Source organism: Mesitornis unicolor, unplaced genomic scaffold (genome assembly GCF_000695765.1).
Source record: "Mesitornis unicolor isolate BGI_N332 unplaced genomic scaffold, ASM69576v1 Scaffold1661, whole genome shotgun sequence".
Taxonomy (NCBI): Eukaryota; Metazoa; Chordata; class Aves; order Mesitornithiformes; family Mesitornithidae; genus Mesitornis; species Mesitornis unicolor.
Window position 1 is genome coordinate 333 of NW_010164231.1, and position 15,679 is coordinate 16,011.

Consider the following 15,679-nt stretch of genomic DNA (forward strand, 5'->3'; position numbering starts at 1 on the left):
TGATCCTGACATTTGTGCTTAATTTCGTTTGGAGCCACTGTCTCCACCGTTTAGGGAAGCATTCTCTGAATTTTCCTGATTCGGGCAAAGCACAAGAGCCACTGAGCTGTTCCCTGTCTGTTCTGATCTCATAAAATTCCCTGAGACAAACCCCTGCATAAGCCACTTGTCATTGCACTAGATAAACTTCATGCATTTCTAGAGCAAGGGCAGCCTGTTTGCTTTCCTTACTCTCATTGAATTGCATATTTTTCTCAAGTTTCTGGTTTAAAATAAGAAGCTAATGCGATCAGACTGAATTTCAATTACAATATTCAACCACGACTAAATCAGCTGAGACTCTTCCCAAGCAAGGGCCAACAAATGTTTCTGCAGGAGCCTTCAGTTTTTATTAAAATAATCTCTTCTGTTGATTGATATAATCTTTTAAGAATTCCTATTGGACTGCAGTTGAAAACACGGCACCCATCGCCCCGGGTGGAGGGAGAAAACTGCGGTTTGGGTTTTGCAAAATCTAAGCCGAAGGCGGTTGGGATCTTATCTAAACCAAGCAGCTGAGCTGATGGAGCGTGGAGATGTGTGGGTGAGGAGACAAACGCTCCTACTACAAAGCCTCTGGCTCAGAACAGCGACAAACACGCTTATGGTGGATGTCCATAAGATGAGATGAGACACCAAGCGGTGCTTTCAAGGTCTGTGCCTGGTGAGCTGTGCTGCTCGGGGCAGGGATGGAGCAGCAGAGGGGAAGTGCTGACCCACCCAAGTCCTTTGGTGGTCCCATGTGGAGAGGGGAAGCTGTGATTGGGGTCCGGGATGCTGGTCAGTGGGTTTTCATCACGAGCTCTTCCAGCGCCTTCTCCTGCTGATTCCCACAAAGCAGGAGAACTTCCTTGATTTCATTTTGCTGGAAGCCCATATCATTGAACTGAGCTAACAAATGCAAGAACTCAGCTGCCTGGAGGAAGGAAGAGAAAGGAGCGATGTTATCAGGGGGGTTTAAGGATGGATTTATCGTAGAGTTGCAGCAGCAGTAGTGTTGGGTGACGAGGCTGCAGCCAGACGACCTGGCCGGGTTGTGTTACTGCTGAAGGGCACTCCAACAGCAGACCAAGGGCACACATACCACTGCTAGTGTTTAAAAGTGTGCCATTACATCAACTTTTAAAATAAGGAATATTTCATAAAGTCAGCCTCTAGCTTCACTTATTCCTTATAAAGTTTAATATGAAGTCCACGCAAATGTTTGCCTGTGTTATAAAGAGACTGGGGATAGGCAGTGAATAAAAGCTTAAAATTAATCTGTCTTGCTTCCCCCCTTTCTCAGGCTGGGCTCCAGCACCACGACATCTCCTGGAGCTGTGTCCTCAATAAATAACCCCCTGCCTGACATCGAGACCCAGGCACCCTCCTGCTGCCGCAGAGTGGTGAGCCCAGCAACCCTACACGCTGTCAGCATCACGTCAAACACTGCCAGCTCGAATTTTGAGCAGTTCCACCTCCCCAGGCTCTTCATTACCCCCAGGAAGAGACTGATTATGGAGACAACCAGAGTGCCACCACACTTCTTCTCCCTGGGGGGTGAATTTAAAGGGCGAGGTGGGAGGGATGCAGCGAGCGTGGGTGCTGGTGGGCTTGGGGCAGGGGATTTGCCCCACAAGGGCTGAGCGAGCGTCATGCCTGCACGGCGGGGTGAGAGGATGGATGAGAAGAGCAATGGAGCGGGTGTCCTTCCCCGGGGGATCCTCATGGTGATGCTTCCCTGGGGGTCTGCATGGGTGCAGGCTCACTGCTTGCAGGGCAATGGGTCTGGCCTTCCTGGGGACTGTGTGAGGGGTGGAGGAGGTGGATGGGAGCAAGCAGCCCACTGGAAAAGCAACCCTGGAAGATGCAGCACAAAGGGCTGGGCTGTGCCATCCTGCTCTGACCTTTTTCTCCGAGTACTGGAACATTTCCATGGCCTCCTCCACCTGTCCTTCCTCGTAGCCCAGCTTCAGCAGCCGGTCACAGGCACCCAGGTAGCTCAGGAACTGCAGAAGAAGACAACCAGGGTTAATCCAACCTCGCAGACAAGGGGGGTGAGTGCATTCAGGAGCACACCCTGCTACCGTCCAGGGACATGCTCATGGGGAGGACCTGGGGACACCTGTCCTGCTGGCTCCCACCTGATGCTTGGCCAGGGTGCTCTGTCCATCACCAGAACTCCCACCACGAGATGACAAGGTCTTGTCTTTTCCACCATCCCAGGGTGGGAATGGGAACAAGGCAGAGTGAGGACCAGGAGCCAACTAAACATCTGAACCATCTGAGATACAAAGCAACGACCTCCAGGCCAGGGGGTGAAGCACAGCCTATCCTGGTGAGACATCTACCCTCAGCCAACCCGGCTCCCTTTGATGAGCCAGGGTTCGGGCGCCCACGGGTTCACTCCAGGGTCCAAGCACAAAACCCACCCCAAGGGAGACCCATGTGCTGTCATTACTGAAAGTAAACAGTTATTTTTGGCTTTCCTCGTTGTTCTTGGAGTGCTGACAGCACTATTCCCAGTGGTATCTTTTAAATACCACAAGAATCATTCACTGTCCAAAAAACATATGGGACAGACATAAATGCACTATACAAAAGCAGGGGGAATAAAAACATCCATGGGTCTCCCCAAAGCCACGCAGTCTTCACCCAAGGAGAAGCTGACTCAAATCTCCCCACATCCACCAGCGCACAGAGCTCCACCCTCCCCAGCACTGCTGCAGAGAAGGAGGAGGATTCAGTAAAAGACCATTTTTGATTGATCAATGATCACTGATCGGGATGCAACGATGCATTTTTTGTTTAGCCCTTGGCCATGACATCCTAGATGATGAATCTCTGGCATGTTGGGGCAACTAACCCTGCTTGAGCCTTTTACAGAGGTTTTTCCACCTCTGAGAAGGTACTGACTCTGTGAGGCTGCAACTTGCTTTCTCCACCAGGGTGGGCTCTGCCAGTTTGACTTGACACTGCAAAGAAATGGAGCAACTTTTGGCTACCATCTGGTTCTACAATCCATCTTCACGGCTGAAGCGGTCATCGTCACACACTGAACCCCCACGTGACACCAGCAAGTAATGAGGAGCACCCACAGCTCTTCTTTTTAAGTTAAAACGTATTTTCCAGGGAGGTTTAGCCTAATTTGGTAGTTTTGTACTTGTGAGAGACGTGTGAAGGGCTACACCTTACGTTTTATCTTGGCTGTACTGGGCATAAATGGGAAAGATGGGAACTTCTGGTGAAGAAGGCATGGGATATAAAGCAGATTTTGTATCTTGGTGCATTAATCACCTCTCCAAGAGGATGGGAGTCCCTGTCTTCGCACAGAAAGGAGCAGGCTGTACCCATTTCCATCCTCAACAAGATGTGCTGCTCCTTCATATTGAGACAGCAGCTGCTACAAGACACCCTCGCACGCAAAGAGTGTGGGCTGGACTCTGCCCATCTCCCTCTGCCTGGATGAAACCTTCATGAATTGAAGAAATAAAGCTTCCCCTCCCACCTTGGCCTGCAGTGAGGGTCTGGGGAGGTTGGTCCAGCCGGAGGTGACTCAGGAGGGAGCCAGAAGCTGCAGGATGACTCAGCCGCAGAGCAGCTCCGTGTGTCGACCAGAAGGGCAAGAGCTGGCCCACACAGCACAGGCAGCTCTCTGGGCTATCAGGAAGGAGACCGGCACCCGACAGAGGCTGCTTGGTACCACACCTGCTCACATGGGGTCTGCTCCTGCTCCCTGGCACAACATCCCTATGGCTAAGCTGCGATCAAGCCCCTTCTCTCTCTGCAAGAGCTTACTTGGATAATTTAGCCCTACCAAATCCTCCATTGGGATGGGCAGGTCCAGCCCCAAGCTTGCCAAGCAAGAGGGTCAGAGCCAGCACCATCCCTTGTGGCATGGATGCTCCACGAAGGGTTCATCTGGACAGAGACCTCAGGCATCGGGATTCAGCACTGCAGGATTCAGTACTGTGATGTACTCAGATACCAGGGGCAGGAAGAGCTTGTATGTTAATTATTTTCAATAAATTCCAGGTTATTATAGAGAGTTCTGCAGGAAAAGAGCTCCAGGGCCCAGACACAATGCATGCATGGAGTCCCTGGTTGCTCCAATGTGAGGAGCGTGTGTTTTGGAGAGAACCCAGGCAAATCTCCGAGGTATTCGTACAGTCCTGCTCTGACAGAATGAGCCATGGCAATAGTCACACAAATCTAACAGCCAGGAAAAAACCATGTGCAAAAATTTTCCATATACGGGGGCAAAATTCATACTTCAAAAGGACACCATGCTCCATACAACAGATTGAACAGATAACGTTACCCAGCCGTTATTACTCGCTGAAAAGCTGTGGGCGACTCATTGCTATTTTCCTACAGCAACAGTACAGGCGTGTGATCTCATGGAAAACCCTGTCAACTGAGGTCTGGTACCAAAGTGAGAAACCCAAGGCCATCAGAAGTCCACACCAAGAGAGACAGCCATCCCTTTCAGCATGAAAATCAAGTTTTTCTTTAGCAAAAGCTTTATGCAGTGCCATGCCAGCTCCACCAACCTGACTTAAGCTTTGCCTTCCAGTCTTCTGGAGGGTGAGGATGGCTTTGCGGGTCGGGTAGCCCAGGGCTATCACGGGCTCGATGAGGTCTCGCTCCTCCTGGCTCAGCGCCGAGAGCAGGTCAGCTGCTGAATCCGGCTGGGATCTGTGGGAACTGAGAGGTCGCGCAGGCGTGGAGGCAGGGGGAAGGCAGGCGTAGGGGCTGAGGGACTGCAAGAGAAAACAGCAGATGGGCTTCTGGAATGATGTTAAACCACCCAGGCTGAAGCAACGCTTTCAAATGCTGGCAATACCTTGCTCTTTCCAGAAGAAGAAAATTCCCACATGAAGAACAAACTCCCTTGGGTTTCAAAGGAGACTGGACTTAATTAAATCCAGGCTCAGCTACAGCTACAGATCAAAGAAAACAGCGCTCAGGAGGGTTCATTGGGAAAAGCGAGCAAAAGCAGCTCCTTTCCCTGGGAATCCCAGTCACATTTCCAGCAATAAATGCCATCCTTGACCGGCCAAGCGAGAGGCAGCGCTGCCCGTGGGCAGATGATGCAGCAGCCATGGCAGAAGGATGCTCCCCTGATGCCCTGTTTATGCCCGTGATGTTGATCAGCTGTATTTAGGTTTCTCCTACAAAGCCATCTCCAGAAATGGCCTTGCATGTAGAAACACTCACTGGAGTAACAGCAGCCAAGCAGGGCGGGCAATGGGTTAATAATTTGTTGCAACAGCTGTTTAGTGTATAAATACACATGGGCATTTAATCTTTCCTTAATTACCCTATGTTTAATGCAGCTACATATAAATAACCTGGCCTTTAATGTGTCCGATGGTTTTAATTGTGGGTTTCCAGTAATTTGTCTGTCTCAAGTAGCTGGATGAGATGTCAGTTCTTAAAAAAATCCCGGTGGAATTCAGATTTCAGGTGACAAAGCAATATTTACTGTCTCTATCTCGATGTGATTGGTATTTCTAGTAGGACTATGAAGCCCAAAGTTTCCTAGAAAAGACAGGGGGCATTTCCCCAAAAACTCTGTTTACATCTGTTAGAGAGGGGAAAAATGGAATGGAGAAAGGGAAAAAAACTTATTTCACTTTCTTTTCTTAGGGTTTCAATTGAAAATTAAGTAAGGTGCCCTTCTTGTCAGGCAGAACAGAGATGTTTTGGTTAGGACAGAGCAAGTAAACGTCCTCCCAGAAAGCTTGTCTTTAAACCCTGTCAAAAAAAACCCCTTCCTTTGCTTCTTATGAAAACTTGTCAGCAATTTCTCATGGGTTCAGTGTTCCCAAAGCCCCATTTTAATTCCACTTTGTTGGCCAGACCCCAGCAAACAGCACCAATTCGACCCCTTCCACCTTCCTCCCATCTCAGTAACAAGCAAAGTGCTATGAGAAGAAAACACCTTACCGGCACCGTGGGCTTATGCCGTTTGATCGGGGGGATCGGCGCAGCTGGAGGAGCTGGCACCAAGGCCCCCAGGTGGGACACGTTTGGGGCTGGCCCGTACTTGATGCTGCGGCTGGTGTGGGGGCGCTGGGGGAGCGGCTGCGGCACCTGGACCCCTCTATTCTCCGTGGCAGCTCTGTTCAAAGGATGCACCAAAGATGCCAGCTTCCTCCTGGCCGCTCCCAGCTCGTTCTTCATGTTGTTAAATATCACCATGGATCTTCTCTGCTTGCTTGGGTCCGGGATGGCTGCCTTGTGGTTGTTTTTCTCCGGAGAGGGCTCCAGCAAGCCAGGTGATGTCTTTGGCCGAGTCTGGTAAAAGCTGGGGTGCAGAATCACACTTCTCCCAGTGTTTCTCCTCCTGGAAAGCTTTTCATCCTTGTCATTCTCTTCCCAGGAGGTCGAGGAGTACTCGTCGTCCTCCGAGTACTCGTCCTCCTCTGAGAGCCAGGTCTCGCTCTCGGTGTCGGACAAGGCACCTCTACCCTTGGTGTGCCCGTAGCTGTCGTCGGCAGCACTGAGGCTGACGCAGCGTCGCACCGCCCCGTCCCGCGCTCTGCCCCCGTAGCTGTCAGCAGGGTCCACCAGCAGCAGCCAGCACGGTGGAGCCGTGGGGACGATTTCGGAGGTGATGCGATGGCGGGAGGTTTGCTGCTGAGAGGCCACCTCGACCCAGTAAAGCACTTTCCTTTCCAGCGAGAAGTCGTGCTGTGGAAGAGCGAGAAGGAGCTGGTGAGGGCATTTGAAACCAGACCACGTGGCACCGAGCAAACCAAGCGCTTCATGAGAGCACCTTAAGGGTGTGAGAGACTGAAAGAGTTAATGACGTACAAAGGGCTGCATCCTTCCCATATCAGCTCCTATTTCCCCAAAAACCAGGACTGGCTGTGGGCACCAGGGCTATAGATTGGGCAGCCTCATCCCTATAGGGGATCCCTAAATTTATACTTGACAAAAATCTGGCTATGAAGTTATTACTATTTTGAGTCACATCTACAATTCTTTTGAGAGGTGTATTATTCTCAGAGGTGGTTTTGTGTCAGTTTGGCTGCTGTGGAAGGGGACAGCACCCTCAGGGGCACTTGGCAGAGCCACATTGGGTACAGGGGCTCAGGAGACACTGAGGGGGGAGATGCCATCTTGGGCAGAGGCAGGACCGTGTGCAGGAGTCTCCAGTGGCGCCAGGGACTCGGTCACTCCCAGAACAGACTCATCATTTCCACATAGTCCAGCTTAAAATATAAGCATGTTGAAGACTGAAATCTGAGGGTTTTCCTGGAACAAACAAGCCTTGGCCATCCCAGAGCTCTCCAAACAAGGTCTCCTCTGGACAGGCAGGGAAGTACATTCACAGCCCAAGAATGCTGTTTTTACTGCTCCCTGCCACTTGCCAGCCATGAACCCAAACCAGCCTCGCTGAGGAAAACACCACTGCGAGCCTTGACAAGGGTCAGTCCAGATCACCAGTGTAACCATTCAGTATTGGCGGGGAGCACCGAAATGCCCCCAGCCAGGGAGAAACCTGGGGCTGGGATTTTTCCCAGGGGAGGACGGGGTGGTAGAACACCTCAGCTGGCCCATGGGGATGTGCACCTTCACCTCCACCTGCCTTAAGCTGTACATTAAAATTTCCTTTGGAGGAATCCCTTAAAATGAACATCACGGCAACTCTTCACGTTAAACACATCCTGGGGATTTGGGATGTGTCATTTCTGGGAGGAGAGATAAGCAAGGCTGAGCTAGGGAAAAGCCAGATGTGGAGTTTATCCATCACCAGGAGGGAGCAGGGTTTATTTGGGATTGCCCACATCACCTTCCCCTTGTGAAGTGCACTGACCCCATCTACAAGTGACACTACTTAAGGCTGAACATACAAAATATTTATGAAATCATCTTTGACTGGAGCTGTGCTAGCACCACCCATCAGCCCAGAGAGCCAACTCCATGCCTTCAGTGGAAGTGAACAAGGAACGGTCTCCCACTCCCTTCCAGAGCACAGAGAGCTCCTTCGAATTGCTTAAAATTGGTGACAAAGCTGTTACAGCAATAGGTGTAGATTCAAAAGCAGTTTTAGGACTGAGCAATGTGGAAGATCACAAAGTGCCACAGGCTATTTAATTTATACATATATATTTATGTATACACAGATATTATATATATGTTTCCAGCACATGTAGTGTTGCCTGCTTACCTTTTCATTAGATTTACTAATAAGTATTTAATACATACTAATAATACCTGAAACTGTGATGATTCCAGAGTAGAAAACAATACCAAAGCAGAGTCTGAAGTTTGTCCTCCCATCCCAAAAAGATCCAACCCTCCTGCTTGGATGGGATTAAAAAAAACCAATGCCAAACCTGCCCCTTCCTCACTCTCACCCATCACCAATTGCCCTCACCTCCTCCCACTCCTGCAAAGCAGCCAATTAAGAGGAGGCCAATTAGGAGGAGAGGCTTCCCTTCCCTTCTTTCACAAGGCAAACATCCTTTGGAGCATCCCTCTTGGAACATCCTCCCAGAAGTGAATCGGAGCATGGACACAAGCAGACAGGACTCACCACGGTGCTCATGAGGATGTCGGCGCAGTCGGGGAGCTCGATGGCCGGGGTGGTGATTAAAGTGTTTTCTCCTCCCGAGTCTCCATCGAGGCTCCTGGCCGTTCGGAAGGGAACTTCATCCAGGTAGCTCATTGCCGATGCCTGATTTCTTGCTGTTGGGAGAAGGGATGAGACAAAACTGTAAAAGGCAGGACTGACACCGTTTAAATTGGGTGGAAGGAGAGAAAGATGAGCTATTTGAAGTCATGCCGGTAAATGGAATGCAGCCTTTAGACACTGCCAGCCAACTAAAAACCACCGTGTGCAATGTCCAGATTTACAAACTCTTAATTACTGATACTGGGAAGATTTGTCTGAACTAACCTTTGCTACTCCGAGCTTGAGCCAGCAGGACCTGACCAAGCTTACAGCTTCATTTGGCAGAAATCCCGAGTGTTTTTCTCCCCTGTTTCCACCTCTGTGCACGTCCTGCAGCTTTCCATCCCTCCTCCTGTCTCTCCCTCTCACTCCACTGCCCATCACACACTCCCTTTCCCAAACCAGGGACAGACTGAGCACTTTTTCCAGTTACAGAGGGAGAAACTTCAGCCAAAGAGGACACCTTGCAGGTCTCCTCTCTCTGCATGACCTGAGAGATGATGACCCACACGTATGCGACCACGTGCTGCAAAGCCATCACACGGAGCAGCCCAGGGCAGCTGGGGTGAGGGCATCCCCTCCAGCATCACAGCAGCTTACCGAGAGTCAGACAAGGAGGCTGGGGCACCATGCAAGCTGCACTGTTAAAGCGATGTCGAATGAGTCATTTTAAGGCCAGATTAGCTTTTAAGAACCATCCATTCATTTTAAGTGTGGTGATGTTTTTAGATCAGGCATAGCAGGGGAGAGAAAAATTCCTGATGAACTGGGAAGGGTGGCATGGAAAATAGTACTGCAGGAGTGTAGCCATCAGCTCTGTGTGGATGTCTCAATTTAGTAAAAAGCCGCTGCTTGCTGCATGAAGCCTCAAGTTTCCAGCTTCCCAGTAACAACAGCATGCAAAATAATTTCCTTTCTATATTGTCAACTGGCAAAAGCTGCTCGTCAGTCTTGCACTGAATTCTGGTACCTATAGCTTGCGCCTCTTCATCCCAGAGTTCTCCACAGTCATCCTCCAAACAGTGAATACCTGGTGTGACATCCCTAAGTGCTTTTACCAGCTTCGGTTTATTCCTTTTAAAAAGAAATGGCTTCTAGGACAATGAGGATGAACACTTCACAAAAAGAAAATAGGCAGACAAATGTATCAAGGAAAGGCAAAAATAAGGGTCTATAATGGGAAATGGCATTCAACATAACTTCTTATGTTAGCAAAGGACTAATAAACTGCATTTAGACCCTAAATGAAGAGCAGCACGCACGATTGCTCGGTGCAACCCAGTTGCTCTTACCAGAACTACAAAAGAGCTGTCACTCACCTGCTTACGCCAGCAGCCGTTAATACCCAGGGCCATAGCACAAGCAGAGCCCCTAACCAGCTTTGCAGCTCCCACACACGTGCTGCCACTAACACGCGATACACACAACGTGTCAGGAGCCTGCCTGGGGCCAGGCCATCTGCTCCCCAGCCTAAGAGGGCTCAGCCTAAGTCACAACCCACGTCAGCGCTGACAGAGACGACGTGTGAAAACATCTGGGAGTGAAGCCACCTTCCCCCGGCCGTTTCCAACTCCTCGGCACAGCCAAGCAGCCCCTGCCTGCAAGAGGAACGGAGTCCACTTGCAGCTTATGCTGTAAATCAGCTCTTCCCAAAAGCTTTGCGGTATAAAAGTGCAAAGGAAATGAGCAAATCATCGTCCATCACCTTGAATGGCTTTACTTCAATGGTTCCATCCCAGTTTAAGGATGGAGATGGGGAGTGATTGTGTCCGAAGCCACAATGAAGAAAATGGAGAGAGATGACAGAACCAAATCTCACTGCATAAATACTGTGCTCTGAGAAAGGCTCCCGCAAGTGTTAATTCCCAAAACCACCATTTAGCAAAAAAAGCAGCACATTGGGGTGAGGAGCAATGATAATAAAAACACTACCAGACCAGAATAAAAGAGGGTCAGCGGTCAACACCAGTTCACACCAGAAAGCAGCTCCAAAAAGGCTTCTGACCGCATCCGCTCCACGCCAGCCCTCCCCACTTTCACACCAAAGACACAGCCTGGCAAACAAACAAATCTGCATCAGGAGGAGGATGTGCCTTAAAACCCTGCAAAACATGAACTGCATCAGGACCAGGGAAGGAACAGGTTGCAAATAAGGCACAGAAACTCATACATAGCCAACCCCTCTTTTCTTCTGGGTTACAGTATTTTTTAAAAACTTAAAAATAGTATGGAATACTATGCTCAAATAATTTTAACCCTAAATCTGAATACACAAGGGTTTTTTTAAGAATTGATACCCTGTCTCCATGTATTTTATGAGTTAAGATTTTAAACATTCCTCTTCCATCTGCGGCTTTCAACTTCCTCACTAAAAACACAGAACATTTCAATGCAGATGTCATTAGACAAGAGGAAATACGTAGAACAAATCACAGAAAGCTTCAAGGATTGAAATATAATTAAATGTCCAGCATCTGCTGGCATTTTCACGTCCTATTTTGATGAACAATATGAAGTTATTCCTTACCCTCAGACGAAATCATGGAGCCTTCCTCACAGGACAGGGAGAACAGGGTTGCTTCTACACTGCCCGCTTATCTACCGCTCTGTTCTGTAAACTCCTGCAGCGTCAGACAAGCATCTGACTTTGACAGGTTTAAGATTAAGGTAGCTTAAGCAGTTTGCCTGTCCCATCAGACACGCTGACGAGATAAGGAGCCTAATTACGCAGAGCATCCTCGGGTCACTAAGCTTCCTGAACCAAAAGCGGTGTTTCTGCAATTGTTTATATGCTATTTGAACTTTTGGCTTATTCATCAGGTAAGGAAGACCTGACCCAGCCACAGGTCTTGGTGAAATGAGATGCTAGGAGGATGTACAGACGCGCAAATCAGAACGCCTGCCTCCAGAGGACTTCATGGTAATCTGTATTTTGGGGTGCTATAGGTAGGCAGTATAGACATGAGCAAGAACTGCAAACTTCTGCACCCAGATTAATGCCAACTCTGCCAAAAATTACACCTCACCTTGGAGGAGGGAGAAGTTCCTTCACACAAACTTTTTGCCAGCAATTCCCTCCACACTGGAGTCACATTTGATGCCAAGTACTAGAACAAATATCTCCCTTGGAGTAAAAAGGCTGCAGACAAAAAAAAATTCGTTTTTCTTTATTTACTCTGTACAAAAAACCAACTGACAAAATAGAGCTGCATTTTTAAATCAAATACTATATACACGATCTGTTCCTGTACAAAAATAGCTATATAGGCAAAAACAATTACAGAAGGTTAGACTTCAGATTTTATTGGATTTTTTTCTCAGCAGGCTTACTCATCAAATTTCCATATATTCACACGGCTGTCTGACCTATTTCACCAAAACCAGGAATTTTTTCCATGTTGTGGTACCCCTTTTAGCCCACAAAAGTAAAATGTCAACAGCTGCTTCAATCAACCTTGAAAAACCCGGTCTTGTTTGTACTTCAGAATTTGTTTAAACTTGCAATAGGTTCGTTTCTACAGACAAAAATACAGGAATTATTTTGACAGCGATGCTTGACATGCTTCATTTAAGAAGAAAAACATGTTTACTAATGATGTCTCCTTTTTTTTGAACTCCTTTACTTCTGGAGATTTCATCATCTGGATTTAGGCTTATAAAGACAAAAGCCACTAAAAATAGGATGTTAATACTGGCACAGATATCACCAGCAGCAGTAATTCTTTATTAAGGTTGAGATTTGTTAACACAAACTCGCTGTGGGATTGTAATTCCACACCACAAGAGGCCCAGCAGCTTTGGGCTTGCTCAGACATTTCCCTGCAGTCAGATGGCCAAAACATTTCTTAGACTTTTCTTCAAGACATCGCAGTACCTGGCTACCGAAACAGAGCACGAGACTTCCTCTTCAGAGCCTGAAACATTCCTCCAACGTTAACATAACTCATTACTGCATTATCTGACAGCCGTGGCCCAAGTGTCATTTGTGGGGAGACTCGGCAGAACCCATCCTGGAGGGATGCAGCTTCCCTCAGGGTGATCGGCTGGCACCAGGTACTGATCCCATTCGTGCCTTGAACAGAGAAAGCATCGTTTGAGAGGAGAGTTGGTAGGAGTTTGGTAATAAGATCTATTATATCCCACATTATGTACTTTTTCCATGCTGATCAATGCCCAAACCACTGTAAATCGTACTCTGAAACTTGCTTTTCAAAACACAAATGTGAAAATTATATGTACTGTTATATTAAACAGAATGGTTATGCATGAAAGCGAGCTCTGCTTCACAAGGGCATCTGTCGTATACAACTCTATCAAGCTGCAAGCTTGATCCTTGGATGAAAAATCCAGAATCCATTGCATAACCGTATTAGCAAGTCTGCAAACAAAAAAGACTATAATTTTGCAATCTTAACAAAGAGTACTTGTCACCTTTGATAATAAAATAAAGCCTTTGTTGGGTTTTACCTGATCTGAATTAGAGCTGCTACGGAATGCTCAGCTTGTAAGTAATACTCTCTGAAGGGCTGCAATAGATGGGCTAGAGGAAATTCATCTGTAAAAAACAAACACAGAAATCATTCAATAAATCAGAGATGGTTTTGATTCTAGAAAGTCTTAGAAGCCCCAAATTTGCCATGTCATTTGCTACTCCCCAGCTATAACTTGAAATCACTTCTCTGTATAATATATTCAGGACTATATATATGTCTTGCATGTCTCCTCCTCCTTATCAGAGCTGTCAGAAGAAAGGCAAGACGAGCAAAACTTTTCCTGCCTCCATGCTCTAAACAAGGGGAACACAATCCTTACAGATTACTCAAATCACACTACCAAACCACCAGCCTAAAGCATCTGTTGCTGCTGGAAGTCTTCAATCTTTTCTGTTTATTCTCACTTCAGCTTAATCTACAACCTTTTCTTGCAACACATTACGAAATCAGCTTGAGATGTCAAGATTTTGAGACTGCAGCCTACGCTGAAGAGTTAACACTTCTTCTTACATCACATGTGTTAACAGCATGCTATGTTTATCCCATCTTTTCCTCAGAACATAAACTATTCCAGTGGATGATTTCTTTCTCAACTATTTTTATGCCTGCATTTTAAATCCAGTGTCTATGAGATGGGAGCAGGGTGTGGAAAAACACTTTTAAGTACGGCATGCAGAAATCACCTGGATCCCCGAACAGCTTGGAATCAATTTCGAGTTTCTGCTGTAGGAGTTTTTCTCTTTCCTTCTTCTGCTTCTTTTCCATTTCTCTCTTCCTTTCTTCCTCCTGTTCTCCCTCCAACATAACTCTTAATGCTCTCTCCTCAGCTTCATACAGCTCCGTGCGATTTTTGAGCAACGTTTGGAGACTTTCCACCTGATTTTCAAATGCTTCATCTGCTGAGGGGGGTGGACAAACACCTAAACAGAAAGAGAACTGATTTTAAATTTTTGAATTCAGAAGAGGCTGTTATCAGACGTGAGAATGGAGTTGGCAAAATCTCAGAGGATGAGCTTGACCTTGCTAACACCTTACTAGAAAAATGCTTCCATCAAGAAAGATCTTGGAAACATAGGAACACAACCACTGCATTCAGCATTTTATAGCTATTCTTGCGTAACGATGTATCTAAAATCACTAATAAAGCTTTTACAAGCTGCACCTTGCTAATCAACACAGGCCACACACCATCACCTTATTTCCTGAGTGTAAAATTTAAAAAGGCTGGTAAAAATCTCATACTTAACCTTTCCTGCCAGCAGCCTCTTTTCTCAGTTTCCGAAGCTTTTCTAATGCGCGCAGGATGTCCACCATCCTCTTGGTGTCTGCTTGTTTCTTCCGTACTTCAGATAAGACGCTGTCTGCAGCAGCCTTAAGTTCTCGTTCCTATGAAAGAAAGAAAAATACAGACAAGAAGTGTGAAATATCCCACACAAAGAATTAAATGATACTATCAAAAAGATTACTGAAGCACTGGAAATCAAAATAACTTCCCAGTCACACAGACATAGCAATTAAGTCAACCATCCAAGCTTGCCCTTTTATAAAAGAGCTAAAGTACAACAGACTTCAGAAAACAAAAGAATGCTGAGCAACTCATAAATTTGGGCCAAGTGGCTAATGAATTCATAAAGCCTGATAACCTTTAACCACAGAAAATGAGGAAAACCATACAATAAACATGAACTATCCCAATTCAGTAATTAAAGACCATTAAGATGCCATAGTCTGAACACAAAACCTTTCCCAACAGCTGCTCTGCACCATTCCAGGACCAGACCTAGCACTAGCAGAAAGGTACCTACTGCCTAATTTGGGGTGGGTTTGTTTTGGGGAGTTTTTTTCTGCTTTGGAGCTGTTTTACTTCCTGGTGAGACTGAAAACCTTGCAAACAAGCAGCTTTACAAGGATGCAGCCTGGAGGCAAGGCTTACAGTTACTGAAACTGCAGACCACTGCGCGGTAGCTGTGAGAAGCGTGGAGCAGGCTGACAGCTCAGGACCAGAGATGAGGACCCCCAACACGCAACCAGGAGTTCAGAAACCACTTAAACCCCAACTGTCAAGGCTCAGGACATGAGTGCAGCAAAGCTGAGATGCCCACCAAAACTTTTAGGGAAGCAGCGAGGCTACAGGCCTTAGGAACAGTGTGTCTCCAAGCAAGGAGCACCTACGCTGCACCCAGGTGGCACCAACTGAACCACATGCACCAGGCAGGCACAGGCCACCACATGCCAGTTACCGGCAGGTCTCCCCTGGTTCCACCACGCTGCCCTGTACCCCAGAGGGATGTGCAGGAGTCCCCAGGAGGCCACACCACAGCTGGGGAAAGCAAGACCAGGCAGCTGGGGCCGTACCCGGTTCTTCTCCTCCACCTCCTGGATGCATTTGGCTCGCCACTGGTCGATCTTGGCCTCCCGCTCGGCGGCCCGGGCCTCCTCCTCCTCCTTGGCAGCTCTGGCTTCTTGCTTCCTCCGCTGC

At 47.6% G+C, this 15,679-nt stretch overlaps 2 protein-coding genes across 2 annotated transcripts; both read right to left on the reverse strand.

Moving 5' to 3' along the window:
* Positions 1-820: 820 nt before the first annotated feature.
* On the reverse strand, positions 821-8,701 carry UBAP1L (ubiquitin associated protein 1-like). Its single transcript, XM_010194213.1, has 5 exons — positions 8,570-8,701; positions 5,971-6,717; positions 4,572-4,781; positions 1,926-2,027; positions 821-955 (listed from the first exon to the last, which is right to left on the reverse strand). The coding sequence occupies exons 1-5, from the start codon at positions 8,699-8,701 to the stop codon at positions 821-823; spliced, it is 1,326 nt and encodes a 441-aa protein (XP_010192515.1).
* A 3,921-nt stretch (positions 8,702-12,622) lies between these two features.
* Positions 12,623-15,673, reverse strand: PDCD7 (programmed cell death 7). Its single transcript, XM_010194212.1, has 5 exons — positions 15,556-15,673; positions 14,448-14,586; positions 13,884-14,120; positions 13,175-13,262; positions 12,623-12,779 (listed from the first exon to the last, which is right to left on the reverse strand). Exons 2-5 carry the CDS (start codon positions 14,512-14,514, stop codon positions 12,662-12,664), a joined length of 510 nt encoding a protein of 169 aa, XP_010192514.1. The 5' UTR covers positions 14,515-14,586; positions 15,556-15,673; the 3' UTR covers positions 12,623-12,661.
* Positions 15,674-15,679: the final 6 nt, after the last annotated feature.